Genomic DNA, 16,762 nt, shown 5'->3' on the forward strand with positions numbered 1-16,762 from the left:
AGGTATTGAATAGAATTGGGGAGAAGATGAGTTTGTGGCACAACTTGACTAGAAGAAGGGACCAATTGGTAGGGCATGTTCTGAGGCATCAAAGGATCACAAATTTAGCATTGGAGGGCAGTGTGGAGGGTAAAAATCGTATAAGGAGACCAAGAGATGGATACATTAAGCAGATTCAGAAGGATGTAGGTTGCAGTAAGTACTGGGAGATGAAGAAGCTTGCACAGGCTAGAGTAGCATGGAGAGCTGCATCAAACCAGTCTCAGGACTGAAGACCACAACAACAACAATTAAATATTTTGAAACTTGGAAAAATAGATAGTACTCTGAATTCTATAGTTAAATATCTACATCTACATCAACATTGACATCTACACTCTGCAAACCACTGAACTGCATGACAGAGGGAACATCCCAGAGCATCAGTAATTTACCTTTTCCTCATCTGATTGACACATGGAGCATGGAAGAAGGATTGCTTAAATGTCTCTGTGTACACTGTAATTAGTCTAGTCTTTGCAGTACATAGGGCATTTTATTATAGTTCTAGATTCATCACTTAAATTTCGTTCTAAAAACTTCCAAATGATGTTCTCAGGTAACAGTTTTGTCTATCTTCAGGTGCCCATTAGTTCAGTTCTTTCAGGATCTTCTCTCTCCCATGGGTCAAATAAACGTGAGCATTCATGCTGACCTTATTTGTATCCATTCAATGTCTCCTGTTAGTCCCATATGGAACAGATCCTATACACTTCAGCAACATTCTGAGATGGATCACAGGAGAGTTTTGTATGCAGTCATATTTTTAACCAACCAGTCTTCCACCTGCTTTACCTAGAGCTGAGACTATATGATCATTCCATTTCATATCCCTTCAAAACATTACTCCCACAAATTTGTATGAATTGACTGATTCCATCTGTGACTAAATTGTGTTATAGTTATAAGATACTGCATGTATAGTTAGTTATAGGACACTACATTTTCATTATGTGAAATGCACAATTTTAAATTTCTGAACATTTAAAATAAGCTGCCAATATTGCAGTATTTTGAAACCTTATCAAGATCTGACTGAATATTTGTGCAACTTCTTTCAGACTGTATTTCATTACAGATAAGTACACATCTGTGAAAAGTCTGTGATTACTATTCATATTGTCTGAAAAGTAATTAATATACAACATGAGCAGCAAGGGTCCCAACACAGTTCAGTAGGGCATACTTGAAGATGCTTCTACATCTTTCGATAACTCTCCATCCAAAGTAACTTGCTGCATCCTACCTACCAAAAAATCCTTAATCTGGTCACAAATTTTGCTTGATACCCCATATAACCATGTTTTGATAATAGGCACAAATCTGGTAGTGAGTCAAATACCTTTTGCAAATCAAGGAATACTGCATCTACCTGACTGCAATGACCCATATATTTCAGTGTTGTGATAAAAGTGCAAGCTGGCTTTCACATGACCAGTGTTTCCGGAATCCATGCTGATTGTCTTTGAGAAACTCATTCAGTTTCACATACCTCAGTATGTTTGAGCTGAGAACATTTTCTAAGATTGTACAACAAATGGATGTCAAGGATATTGGACAGTAGTTTTGTGGATTGTTTCTGCTACCCTTTCATAAATGGGTGTGATCTGTACTTTCTTTCAATTACTGGGCACAGATTTTTGTTCAAGGGCTCTATGGTAAATTATAGTTAAAAGAGAGGCTAACTCATCCTAAAATTCAGCATAGAATCTGATCAGGATTCTGTTGGACCCTGGGGCTTTGTTCAGTTTTAGTGATGTCAGCTGTTTGTAAACACCACTAACAGTAATATCTATTTCACTCATCTTTTCTGTGGTACAGGAATTAAGTTGAGTTAGTACTCCTGGGGTTTCCATTGTAAAGGAAATTTTTGAAATGAAGTTAAGCTTTCTGATTTTGCTTTTATATCCTCAGTTTCCATCCCTGTTTTGTCCGTAAGTGACTGGACACTAACTTTAGTGCCACTAACAGTGTTTACAAATAATCATATTTTCTTTGGGCCCTGTGAAAGACCTTTTGACACTATTCTGCTATGGCAGCCACTGAAGGCTTCACCCATTGCTCTTGACAACTAAACAAGTTTCATTGAGCATCTCTCTAGGATCATAGAATCCTATGTTTTGTTTTCACATCTAGTATGCAGTGTCTCCGTTTCTTCAGAAGTTTCTTTACAGTGACTGTATATCAAGCAGAGACCTCAATATCATAACTGTTCTACTGGTACATATCTATCCATGGCATGGTCAACTATTCTTTTAAAAATGAGCCATAGTTCCTCTACACACTCCTGCCCTGAGCTATATATTTCAGGTTACTCCCTGAGACATGACATTACAGCTTATTTATCTAGTTTACTGAACTTATAAATCTTTCTACTTGGTTCAGTTGCACTTTGGTAATCATTATAACTGCCATATTGTCTGTGATTTCATCCCCATTATGGTTGGGGGAAGGCAATGGCAAACCACCTCCACTAGGACCTTGCCTAGTACGGCCGAGTGGGTCACCTGCATTGTTCCCCTACGCTCTGTCAAGGAGTATGGGACTTCATCATCATCATCATCATCATCGTGGTCTCTGATACAAGCTTTGATGTGGCCATTCTCCATGAGATCTCATCTATTTGTTGCCATTAGATCCAATGTACTTCCATCATGAGAGGGGTTCTGATTCACCTGTTCTAGCTAGTTTTCAGAGAAGGCATTTAGTAACATTTCACTCTATGTGTTGTCATGCACACCTCTAACAAAACTGTTACTATCCCAGTTGATTATTTAGATGACTGAAGTCTTGTCCAATGATTAAAGTATAATTGGGGACTTTATGAACTAGTGAACTGAGGTTTTCTCTAAAGTTTTTAGGTACATTATGAGATGAGTTTGGTGATTGAAAGAAGGAACTAGTTATCATTTTAAGCCCATGTGTGATACTAAATCTTGCCCAAACAATCTTTCAGGCAGCTTCAGTTTCTATTTCGGAGGATGAGTTTCTTGTCTACTGCAACCAATACACCACATTCATTTCCCATTTGTTTACCCCTTTGATGTATGCTTAAATTTTCCTAAAAAATCTCACTGCTGCCTACTTCAGATTTTAACCAGCTTTTTTAACCAGCTTTCTGTAACTAGTACTTTTCAGGAACATGATAAACTGTGGCTCTCCGTTGTGAATGCCTACTAGGATTTTATTACTCTTGCCTGTGGCAGGAATTTCTTTTTATCTTACACTGATACTTCTGAGTCTCTTACAGGTATCATTATCTGGATCGGATGGAGATTTGCACAGTCTAAAATATCCTTGTGTGCATTCCACACACCGACAGCTGCCTGGGTAGCAGGTTTTGATGTGTAGTGCATACCTAACCCATTTAGTGAAACTTTACAGGTCTTAAACCTATGGCTCAAGTCTAAGAAATCACAGCTTGACTTGTTACAGACCCTTTGCAGTCTCTGGGTTCAAGCCTTCCCCATGACTCTCAAACTTCTCTAGCAGCCACCAGAATGATCCAAGTGTGATGTCAGAGTCTAGATGAGAGGCACTGTTTGTCACTACCAGTACTACAACCTACAGTTGTTTGCACTTTGTTTCTTCAGTGGCTGTTGGAATAGCCTCTTTAACCAGTGGAATGTGGCCGCCAGGATAAAACAGTGAGTGCACTTGATGTTCCTAATATCCTTACTGCCATTCCCCTGCAGGGTACCTTTATTCACCATACTTTTGAATTGCCAATGATTAATAGAGCACTACCCATTTGTGTTTGCCTCCACTTGACAAGGGACTACATATGTTTCCCAAGAGGTGAAGTGAGTCTCACTGGCTTGGTTTCTGTTTCAGCAGAGTCAGTCAGTGGACAAGAATTCAGTCATTCCTGAAACATTCTGAGTGACTATCAGAAACCAGATTTTGAAATATAATGGCGAATGGCTTTAGTAACTATCCTTTAAAATTTGTTAATATCGATCTCAGGCAAGAGCTAAAATCCTCATTGGCCATTCTGTAGATGTGCTTATCGTTAGACACTAACAAATATTGTAAAAGTTTGGACACCTGTTTTCTTGAGAACTGAAACTGTAATATAGAAAAAAATCTAATAATTTAATAAAGAAGAAAATGTGAACATACCTGATGCAATAACAAGGATTGTCCTCACAGTATATGAAACTAGGACAGGTCTGTTAGGAAACTTGTCTTTCACAGCATTTAGGGACACTTCAAGTGGCACAACGAACTGCAGGCCATACGTGCAGTAAACTCCGAGGGCAATTAGAATTTTTACAGACTGAGCAGCGCTGAAACAAAATACATACAGCATTAGGTGAAAGTTTTATTCATTTTTTGATTAAAATAGTGGCAATGTAAACTGTACAAAACACTGAACAACATTGCCTGAAGATGGATTGATCTGAGTACTTCACACATCAGCTATCTGCAACTGATGGAATATTTTATGGCTACATTCAATCAAACCAATATGTGTAAATATCTATAATTGTATCCTCTACTATAAGTTTACACTATTAGTGATATTAAAATATACTAGCCTAGATTGTTACTGATGGTTACAGAGACAGTGCTTAAAATTTTTCTGTTTATATATCTGTATGAAAAATGTAAAGGGCTAGTTTTCACAGAGGTTAAAAGAAAGTTCTTTTTGTCTACTGTAAAACACATGAAATTGATTTACAAATATAAATATTCTCACAATTTGTTGGAGACATCAACATTAAATACTGAATCTCATTTTGAGTGCACAAAAATTTTAAGCTTATTTTCTGGCATCGACAAAAAATATTGAATCTCATTTTGAATGCGTGAAAATTTTAAGTTTATGTTTTATATTTCTGCACTCAAATAATGCATTCAAAAAATGTGTAGGATAATTTATTCACACTGTGAATGTATCTGTGACTATAATGACAGTTATAGCATTTCAGCCAATAAATACAGGGCTGCTACTAGTGCATATGAGCCTGAGTGCGCAGAATGTGGTGTCACTGAATGTGTGTGTTTGAATTGGCCACCAACTGTATCAGTGGGCCAGCCACAGGTGTGGGCGCGGCAAGGCCTCACATATACATATGCAAGGAGCAGTGCCAACTGACCTCTCAATGTTATTCTAGTTAGTACCATGCACATCATTTGTTGTGTCTGTTGTGGAGTCCTGAGAGGCTTTTCTGTTATTGTTCAGATGTTACAAGTAAAAGAATATTTATGTGACTTAGATTGATTTTCCGTATTACTCGGCTACTACACATGTGTTGTGCAGTCTTCACTTTCAAACTAAAAATTAAACTGATGATAATGATACAATTTTGTCAAATGTAGTTTTGGAAAGGGTTACTAAGGAAATGTTTGTGAACATTAATAAGCACTTCATAGCTGATTAATAGTCTTTGAACCATGGAAAGACTTACGATATGGATTTGAGATTTGAAAGACTTTTCCATCCATGGTAGGCCTACTTATGAAATGTGAAGATGTCTGGACAGAAGAAATTTCCAGCATTAAGCTCTTGTTATTATAACTTACTAATAAATTAATTAAAAAAAAAACATGCTCTGTAACTGCTAAAACACTGGAGCAAATCTGTGTAATGATGTACTCCATTTTTAAAGCAATAGCTCAGGTCACAAGAACAATTCTGTTAAACAATAAAAGTTGCAGGTTGAAATATCTACAATATTATGAAAAGAATCGATTGCTACTCACCATAAAGATGACATATTGAGTTGCAGACAGGCATGACAAAAAGACTGTTACACATTTGAGTTTCAGCCAAAGCCTTCTTCACAAACAAAAGACACACATACACACAAGCAAGCACAGCTCAAACTCACATGACCACTGTCTCCAGCCAGAATTTGACTGTGTCATGTTGAACAAAAGCATCAGTCCAGAGTTGGTTGGGAAATGGGAAGGGATAGCAGGATGCAGGTGGGGGCAGAGAAGTCTGCCCTGCCTGGCAGATTGTGCCAAGGACTGGATGGTGGCAAGACAAGGCTACTAGGCACAGCAACAGGAGACAATGGCAAAAGGAGAGAGGAGGGCGGCAGAATGGGGAGCAGGAAAGATCAGAAAAAGAGAAGGGAAAAAGGTTGGTGGGTTCATTGGCAGAGAGTGAGGCACAATGAGGGTAAGGGATGTAAACTGGGAGGAAGTGACAGAACTGAGGGGGAAGAGACTATTGGGTGGAGGAAGGGGGGAGAGTGAGTTACCATATATTGAGGCCAGGATGAATTTGGCAGAAAAGAATGTGTTGTATGGATGACTCCCATCTGTGCAGTTCAGACAAGGTGGTGGTGGAGGGGAGGATCCAGATGGTATGGGTTGCAAAGCAGCCCTTGAAGTCAAGTACGTTATGTTCAGCTGCATGTTGTACCATGGTCTTGTACATTGCTCTTGTCCACAATTTGGTGGTGGCCACTCATCCTGGTGGACAGCTGATTGATAGCCATACCAATGTAAAACACTGTGCAATGATTGCAGCTGAGCTGGAATATGAGATGGCTGCTTTCACGGGTGGCCTGGTCTCTGATGGTGTAGGATAAGCCTGTGACAGGACTGGAATAGGAAGCACCGTGTGGGTGGATTGGGCAGGTCTTTCACTAGGGCCTTCCACGGGGATTCGATCTGTGGCAAGGAGTTGGGAAGGGGAGTTGCATAGGCAGGGACAAAGATGTTGTGGAGGTAGGCTGGGTGGAAAAACATCATTTTAGGAGGTATGGGAAAGATCTTGGGTAGGATGTGTCTCATTTCAGGACATGATAATCAAAGCTTGGTTAAAGGATGTGGTTCAGTTGTATCATTCTGGGTGGTGCAGGGTGATGTGGGGCAGCATTCCTTTAGAGCTGATTCTTGGGGGTGGTGGGAGGGTTGGGGGTGTGTGAGCATATGTCATGGGAAATCTGTTTGCAGACTAGGTTAAGGGGATTGTGCTTGTGTGTGAAATCCATTGTGAGACCTCCAGCAGACTGGGTAAGGGAGTTCTTCTCACTGCAGGTACTATATAGGACAAATTTTTTGGTGTGGAAGGGATGGGAACTGCCAAAATTCAGTTACTGTTAGTAGTTGGTGGGTTTAATACAGACAGAGCCATGGACCCAAAAGAGAGGATGGGGTCAATGTCTAAGAAGGTGGCATACTGTGTTGAGGAGAACCAGGTGAAGCAGATGGGAAGTTCTGAAGGAATGAGGATAGATTGTCTTGACCCTGAGTGCAGATCATGATGATATCATCAATGCTGAACCCGAACCAGATCAGTGGTTAGGGGTTTTCTAAGCTTAGGATAGTTTCCTCTAGGTGTCCCATAAACAAGTTAGCTTAGGAGAGTGCCATGTAGGTGCCCAGGGTTTTGCCACAGAATTGTTTATATACCTTCGCTTCAATAGTTTAGACAAGAAGAGAATAGAAGCTTTCGAAATGTGGTGCTACAGAAGAATGCTGAAGATTAGATGGGTAGATCACATAACTAACGAGGGGGTATTGAATAGAATTGGAGAGAAGAGAAATTTGTGGCACAACAACTAGAAGAAGGGATAGGTTGGTAGGGCATATTCGGAGGCATCAAGGGATCACCAATTTAGTATTGGAGGGCAGTGTTGAGGGTAAAAATCGTAAAGGGAGACCAAGAGATGAGTACACTAAACAGATTCAGAAGAATGTAGGTTGCAGTAGGTACTGAGAGATGAAGAAGCTTGCACAGGGTAGAGTAGCATGTAGAGCTGCATCAAACCAGTCTCTGGACTGAAGACCACAACAACAACAACCTTCGCTTCATAGGAGTTATGTGTCAGGATGCAGTTAGTAAGATATATGAGGAATGAGGTAGTGTTTTGGAACATGAAGAGCATTGGAAAAGGTAGAATTCAGTAGCAACATTACAATGGGCATAAGTGATGTTGGTGTATAGGAAAGTGGCATATCAACACTAATAAGCATGGCTTCAGAAGGTAAAGGGTTGGGGATGGTAGAGAGTTGGTGAAGCATGTGGTTGATATCTTTGATGTGGAAGGCTGGATTTCAGGCAATGGATTCAAGGTGTTGATCTATGAGAGCTGAAATTCTTTCAGTGGGAGCACAATAGCTAGCTACAATGGGACAGCCTCAATTGCTGGGTTTGTGGATTTTGGGCAGCATGTAGAAAGTGAGTGGGTGAAGTGTCATAGTGGTGAGGAGGAAAATGGATTCAGAGGAGATGTTCTGGGAAGGATCTAAGGTTTTAAGCAGGGACTAGAAGTTATGTTGGACTTCTAGGATGGGATGACTCTGGCAGAATTTATAGGTAGAGGAGTCAGATAAATGGCAGAGGCATTCTGCCTGGTGGTCACTGCGATTCATAATGACAGTGGTGGAGCCTTTGTCTGCAGGTAATATGATTAGGTCATGATCTTGTTTTGAGGCTGTGTATGGCTGTCCTTTCTTCTGCTGAAAAGTAGTGTTCTTAGGAAGGGACATGGGGAAGGATGGCAAGGAAAATTTGGAGGTAAGGAATTTCAACATGCAGCTGAGCATGGTGTACTTGATTTCAATGGCTGCTTCACAATGCGGGCCCTCTAGATCCTCCCCTCCAGCACCAGCCTTTCCTAAACTGTATGGACAGGTGTTATACTTACAACACATTCTCTGCTCCCAAGATCATCCCATTCTCAACCTATGATAACCTACTGTCCCCACACCCTCCACCCAACAATTTTCCTTCTGTCCTGTCACCTCATCCCTATTCATGCCCCTCATTCTCTTTGTGTGCAACCCTCTGCCAACACAACCACCCATCTTTCCCCTTCCCTGCTCATCTCCTTTTCTCCCACCCATCCCCCCCCCCCCTTTCTCTCTCCCTGCCCCACATCCTCCTGACACTGCGGCTGGTGGCAGTCTCGTCAAGCCTCCTCCTAGTCCCTGCACACACTGCCAGACATCACTCTTCTCTCCCCTCACTCATACCCTGCTATCCCTCCTTCTACCCTGTCCCACTGTGGATTGCTGCTTGCATTTGCTGTGACACAGCCGCATTCTGGCCAAAGTGGCCAAAGATAGTGGTCATGGGTGTGTGAGGCGTGCTTGGTAGTATTCGTATGTGTGTGTTTTCTTTGCTGAAGAAGGCTTTGACCAATAGCTCACAAGTGTAACAGTTTTTTGACATGCCTGTCTGCAACTCTGTGTGTCATCTTTATGATAAGTAGCTGTGTTATCTTTACGGTCAGCAGCAAACAATTCTGTTAGTAAGAATAATCTACACAAAACATTAAAGTCATTTAGTTTGCTCCAATCAGTTGTCAGTTGTATAGGAAGATACATTTTTATTTGAGATTTATTTGTGATTTTTATGGCCAATCCAGTGACAAATTTCTTAGCAGAACTAATTAAAATTCTGAACATCTTAATGCAAGAATATAATTGCTGTAAATAAACATAAATTCTTTTAAATTCATAATATATGCCAAAATATGGTAGTACAGGCATTATTGTGGGTACTTTAGCATGTATATATTTACATGTATCTGCTAACTGTATTATTAACATGGAAACGGTATTAATATGGGAATGAAAATGTGTGTTCATATTTTTGATCTGATCCATATCCTTGAGATCTCTTCTCTTAGGATCTGGGGCTGTTCATTAAATTTATGCAAATTATTTCTTGTATAAAAGGTGTATTCTTTAATGTTCCACATCAATCATAATCTCCTCACAATGGGTCTCTGGGGTAATAACATATCTAATGGAATATAATCTATAAAAGTTTATGAATGTGATTTAATACTTACATTTCCTCCACAGGTAAGTTGAGTGTGATGCTGCCTTTAGTATCATCACCATATTTGAGGTATCCAAGGAACCCAATCAGTGTATAAATCAAACAAATTGCAGTCATGCCCTGGTTAAGGACACCACACAATCCAAGAAAGTGCCTAGGAGTCTTCATGTTGTTCTCAAGTGGCATTACCTGTGTACAAGAAGGTTGCATTAACTGTTAGCTGTTTGAACCAGGTATGTCTCAGGAATATGTTTTGTAGCTCTGTATTCACATGATTTTAAAGTGTTTTTTAAACTTTCTAAATGCCATCTGAATGCACCAATGTTTTTTACTAATTTTTCTTCCAAGTCACAACAGCTTTAGCAAGTGTATAATGTTAATAACCACAAAAATTTAATTAAACTCAATAATTAAAAGATTGTAGGCATTATTAGCATCAGTATACACTGACAAGCAACAGTAAAAACATGCAGGTAGTGTTACATACTGGGTCAATATTAGAAACGCAAATAAATCAAATTGAGGATGCTCACAGTTGCATGAGATGGTGGGTTGATTCTGAATATTTCAAAACATAAAATCAATAAGAAATAAATTTCTAGAATTACAGTTTTATTACTTGAGTGTGCTCTCCTGTGTAGATAGGTATGCTGTGCATGCCTTGCAGAATAAAACTGAATACCTTTAATTTTGGAGGTTTTCACAGTATAATCAAGGAAATGGTTCAATAAGAGCACGATGTTATGAAAAGAAAGCAAACCACCCTAGAATAACATTCAAATTTTGTCAGATATATCTGTTTTGATGCAAATTAATAACACAGTATCACAGAACTAGCGGATTGGTAGTGGGGAGACAGATAAAAAGGTGTGAGATGGGGAGAGGGTGAGGGCATGGACTGCGAAGAGTGACTAAATTTATAGGAAGTTGAGTTAGTGCTATGCCAAAAAAAGCCCTTTCCAAGTATTACACTTATTACATGTCAGAAAATTCTTTGGATTCTGTACCACAATTATGGAAGTCTTTGATGTGATTTAAATCTGGAATCATGATGTTAACAGCATATTAATACGGTTACATGAAATTAATTACAGTGTACTTGCTATGACACTTTCATGTTTACTTTCTGGCAGATACTAGTGACTAGGTATGCTGATATCCAGCTTTTCTACATCTACATCTATACTCTGCAAACCACTGCAAATTGCATGTGCTTATTTTCTTATCACCAGTCTTCCCAAACAGAGGTTTAGCACATAGCACTTCATTCATTGACAATTTATTTTTCGACCAAACTTCATTATGTGGTTTGGATGTAAAGAAAAAAATATTATTTTCTCAGCATGGTGTTCAAATGTTTATCATAACAATTAAGTTTAAGTAATGATAGATTAACACACAACTCACTCAGAATGTTTTGAAAGACATCACAGAAAGAACAATTTGATTGAATTTGGTAGACTGACACTGTAGATGAGAAATAAAACTCTTTCTTCAATAGTATATTCCTAAAACCTTTGGTACTACTGTTTCCTCTAAGTTATATGAGGGTATACTGAAACAGGAGCAGAGAGATAGGACAAAACAGGGTATTAGAGCATCTTGTGCCACAAAAAGGAGAGAACAGCCCATAAACTAGAGCTATATCTATTTTATTAACATTACTGTAAAATCTTCCCTTCTTATTTTCTTCCCATCTTATAAAAAAATAAAACACTCCAAGAACAAAGGCCGAATAGTACTGAAGTTAGTAAATAACAAACAAATAGAAAACAATGACATACACCTATGAGATTCATTTTAAAGATGATAGCAGCATTATGACTGATTCAAATCATCTGTTATGTAATTCAATAATTAGTTTTATACTCTGGCAGTGAACCTGATAAAAGGAAACTGCTGTTGCACAGGACTTGGTGTGCTACTTCCAAAACATAGTTTTTATTATATTTTTAAACTTTTTCATCTGAAATTTGTTGCACAGCAGACAACTATCTCTGATGTGGCTAACAAGTTGTCATTTTGATTCTCTATATGAGTAGTTTAGTTAGTCCACAGGTAAGACTGAAAGGAAATTTAAATGCAAAATTGGAAAAATTACTGTGATGGAAACTAGTAGATGGGAACAGAAATATAGGTTGAGAAAAAGGGTGAGTGGGGGGGCAATTACAAGACACTAAAATACATACTTACAACCCCGACTGCTTCCATGGCAAAAATGACAATGCTGAAGAACTGAGGCAGGCCATAAGGGTGGCCAAAGTGCACACGATCCCAAATAGATGGTAGGTCCTGGACCAGATAATACACTGTAATACCCAAGCCAGCACCCATGAATAAATTGGCAATCATGGATATTGGCGCAAGCCATTTCAGGTTGGGTACAAAGCCAAGCAGGAGAAGTGGTGGCAGTGTTCCTGCTATATACCAGCGTTGGTCTAATGTTGAATTTGTGTGGTGCTCCACTACCTACAAAAATAGAGACAGCCAACTCAATATCTTCTATTAATTGAAAGACATACTACAAATGTTCCATGTAAATTATGCTAAAATCATAGTACCAATGTATTGATTGTAACATGACTCTATTTTAAGAACTTCTTAAAATTGAAACCACGACACTAAATTTATTACATATTTCATTCTGGTTCTTGTTCCTTTCCACTCTGCTGTAATTTCCCTTCATTTTCTCTACAGTTCACATTCATTAAAATAATCACAGAGGATTGCAAAGTATAAGACAAATAGTGGAGGGAAAAAAATCACATATTTAAATAGTGCTAGTGTTTGTAGACTAACAATGCAAAATTTTCTGTAATAAATATTCATCCTTTGCATGGATGACAAAGAATTGCGACTTGATAACACTGTAACAGGAACAGAAACCAGATGGCAGTTATAAGAGTCGAGGGACATGAAAGGAAGCAGTGGTTGGGAAGGAAATGAGACAGGGTTGTAGCCTCTCCCCGATGTTATTCAATCTCTATATTGAGCGAGCAGTGAAGGAAACAAAAGAAAAATTTGGAGTAGGTATTAAAATCCATGGAGAAGAAATAAAAACTTTGAGGTTCGCCGATGACATTGTAATTATGTCAGAGACAGCAAAGGACTTGGAAGTGCAGTTGAACGGAATGGATAGTGTCTTGAAAGGAGGATATAAGATGAACATCAACAAAAGCAAAACAAGGATAATGGAATGTAGTCGAATTAAATCGGGTGATGCTGAGGGAATTAGATTAGGAAATGAGAGACTTAAAGTAGTAAAGGAGTTTTGCTATTTGGGGAGCAAAATAACTGATGATGGTCGAAGTAGAGAGGATATAAAATGTAGACTGGCAATGGCAAGGAAAGCGTTTCTGAAGAAGAGAAGTTTGTTAACATTGAGTATAGGTTTAAGTGTCAGGAAGTCATTTCTGAAAGTATTTGTATGGAGTGTAGCCATGTATGGAAGTGAAACATGGATGATAAATAGTTTGGACAAGAAGAGAATAGAAGCTTTCGAAATGTGGTGCTACAGAAGAATGCTGAAGATTAGATGGGTAGATCACATAACTAATGAGGAAGTATTGAATAGGATTGGGGAGAAGAAAAGTTTGTGGCACAACTTGACTAGAAGAAGGGATCGGTTGGTAGGACATGTTCTGAGACATCAAGGGATCACCAGTTTAGTACTGGAGGGCAGCGTGGAGGGTAAAAATCATAGAGGGAGACCAAGAGATGAATACACTAAGCAGACTCAGAAGGATGTAGGTTGCAGTAGGTACTGGGAGATGGAGCTTGCACAGGATAGAGTAGCATGGAGAGCTGCATCAAACCAGTCTCAGGACTGAAGACCACAACAACAACAACAACAACAACATTGTATCAAAATCCATAGTAACTATCCTCGTTCAGTACAGTATGACAGAGGTGGCCACTGAGTACAGTGTGCAGCACATCTTGCTATTTTATATAAGGTGTGGGGGTTCATATCTGGGTATAGCTATCTTTATTTTTGCTTACTAATTTTGTTCTGTCCTATAATACTGCAGTACTGTTTCTTAAACCATCCACACCCTTAAACTGTGTAGTACAGTATTTTAATGATGAGGAAGCCTATGATTCATCAGAAAAATGTAAATAATTGTGAAGAGTAAGTCTGTTAGAAATTGCCTGTTGCAGGACAGAAATAACTATAAAACTAATCAATATAGAGAAATTAACCCTTTACTATGTATGAGACTTCTCATGCATTGGGTGTTGAATACTGATAAATTCTTGCCATTTCTCAGATTTTTTGGTGTTTTGGGCTTTGGACAGGTACTGGGAGGGTTTAAGAACATTTATTTAAAGTATTTACTCCAGTCCACAACAACAATATAGTCTCACAGCAAAATAGGAAAACACAGATTAAAAAAAAAAAAAAACCAGGATGATCAATGAAAATCATCTGTTAGATCTACAGCAGACTGAATAGAGTGGCACTGGTCTATCAAAAGTACTGTCACTGAAACCTTGAACTTTATTTTGAAACAACATCTATTGGATTTATAGAAAACTACAAACAGTATCACAAGACTGCCAAAAGGGTTCAAATCACAAACTGAGATGAAAATTGTCTACAAAAACATTGTAGCACTACCTGTTGGGCTCAAAGTAAATGATATGGAGTGGCAAGACCCTACTAGTAGCACTATGATCAAATGATGCTTTAATTTCACCACAACTAAAAAAAATAAACAAATGTATGCTACAAAACTTTTGTAACCAGTGCACTGCATTACATGCACATTGGTGCCACTGTAGCAATCAACTGCTCTTAGGGCAGCATGCTTTAATTGCTGTGCCAGTCCATAGCTGTCAAAGGCTTAAACAAAATTCATATTTGAGCAACTCAGAATCTGCTCATCATATACTCTACAGAATATAAAATATGACTGCCAAAATGTCACACTTCATGAGTCAAATATAATACTATGAATAGTCTCACCATTGCAACAGGTCTTTCATGACACATATATTGTCTTCCCAATAGAAATTCAGAGCTACCTCCCTGCACCTACACACCCTTAGTGATTAGCTGCAAAAACTCTTCACATCATAGCTGCATCTGAAGATACAATAGCAGCACTGATGCATAAGTTTCTTCACATTCTTAGGTGGAGTAAAAAATGGTTATTCAACTGTCTCAACAGAAAGACACTCAGTGGATTTCAGTCAAGTGAGTGTGGAGGTTGTAAAATATCACAACTGTTGAGCCATTTCCTGGGGTAAGCTCTCCTTAAATACCTCTACATATTGATTCACAAGCCTGAGGGTGTAACATTGTGTTGTAACCATAACCTCTCCTAAATGTGAAATGGAATATTTTGTAGCTCATGAAGTAAACTGTTTGTGAGGAATACATGCAACACATTTCAAAAGCTTCTATTCTCTTCTTGTCTAAACTGTTTATTGCCCACATTTACCTTCTGTAGAAGGCTACACTCCAGATAAATACTGCCAGAGGAGATTTCAAAACACTTAAATTTATACTCAGTGTTACAATTTTTTTTTTTTTTTTTTTTTTCAGAAACAATTTTCTTAAGATTGTCAATCTGCATTTTATATCCTCTCTAATTCTGCCATCATCAGATATTTTTCTGCACGGACAGCAATAGTGACACTTCCTGATCTGTTTCTGTCAGTAAGACTTATTTAATTTTGAATATTTATTTCAATTTTCAAGCCTTTTGCATGCTATTCATGTCAATAGTTTGTAGAAATTAAATTATACACAAATATACATATAAGAAAATAAGACAATAATAAGATAACAGTTAACTCATATAGATTTGGGAACAGATATACAATGAGTGTAATTAAAATTAAAGATCATCTGTTGCACAATCAAAGTATTTTCTGTAGCATAAAATGCCTTATTTCTTAGCCAGTTTTGTATAACATTTCTGAAGGTTTTTTAATGAGGTAGTGTGGGCTTCTGGTGACAATGCATTCAACAGTTTAACTCTGAAATATGTACAGCTATTATGAATCTTGCTTAGTTGAAGTGGGTGTTGCTTTTGTGTTTATCTTGGCTATAATAACACATTCACTATGATGCTCATAGTAGTTCACCCACATTCTTATTTCCCTATTCATTACTAATCCTATTTCTACATTATCCCTATTTCATTTTGTGCTGATAACCAGTGGTTTACAGTATGTTTACTTTCCATGTGTCATTTCTTGTTTTAAGTTTTCTAACATACCTACCTAATTAAAGAATTTAACATCCCATGCACCAGACCATAGAATGGTGGACTTGTTTTTTTATGATAACATGCTCTAGTCTAGAGTAGCCCTTGAATAGAGTGCCAAATGAGGGTGGGGGCTACTTTACCTTGAGAATGTTTCTTACATGAGAATATCATAATTATGAAACCATACAGAAGAACTACATGTCCTAAGGATACATAACAGCTGTGGTTCCCTTTGCTTTTAGATATTGCAGTACCAACATAGCAAGGCCATATTGGTTAAAGTTGGAAGGACAGATAAGTCAATCATTCAGATTGTTCCCCTCCAACTACTGAAAAGGCTACTGCCACTCTACAATAACCATATATTTTTCAAGCAATAAAAGTAATGGTCATGAAACTGGAAAGATGCTATTTGGTACTAATCGATGGAAGGAGCAGGCCCAGCTCATAGTTAAAAGCTCTTAGGCATATATGTTAAAATACATTTTTCAATAATGCATTGTTGTTGTTGTTGTTGTTGCTGTTGTGGTCTTTAGTCCTGAGACTGGTTTGATGCAGCTCTCCATGCTACTCTATCTTGAGGAAGCTACTTCATCTCCCAGTACCTACTGCAACCTACATCCTTCTGAATCTGCTTAGTGTATTCATCTCTTGGTCTCCCTCTATGATTTTTACCCTCCACACTGCCCTCCAATGCTAAATTTGTGATCCCTTGATGCCTCAGAACATGTCCTACCAACTGATCCCT

General features: G+C 38.3%; 1 protein-coding gene across 2 annotated transcripts in view; it reads right to left on the reverse strand.

The window, feature by feature from the left end:
- The window catches only part of LOC124609704 (proton-coupled amino acid transporter-like protein pathetic), a 328,159-nt gene that overhangs the window by 12,057 nt on the left and 299,340 nt on the right, over positions 1-16,762 (reverse strand). For both annotated transcript variants that reach the window (XM_047140095.1, XM_047140094.1), the window contains exons 7-9: positions 11,987-12,262; positions 9,804-9,982; positions 4,162-4,328 (exon numbers count right to left, since the gene is read on the reverse strand). In XM_047140095.1, coding sequence (XP_046996051.1) covers positions 4,162-4,328; positions 9,804-9,982; positions 11,987-12,262 — 622 coding nt within the window. The remainder of the gene's footprint in view (positions 1-4,161; positions 4,329-9,803; positions 9,983-11,986; positions 12,263-16,762) is intronic.

This window comes from Schistocerca americana, chromosome 1 (genome assembly GCF_021461395.2).
Source record: "Schistocerca americana isolate TAMUIC-IGC-003095 chromosome 1, iqSchAmer2.1, whole genome shotgun sequence".
NCBI lineage: Eukaryota > Metazoa > Arthropoda > Insecta > Orthoptera > Acrididae > Schistocerca > Schistocerca americana.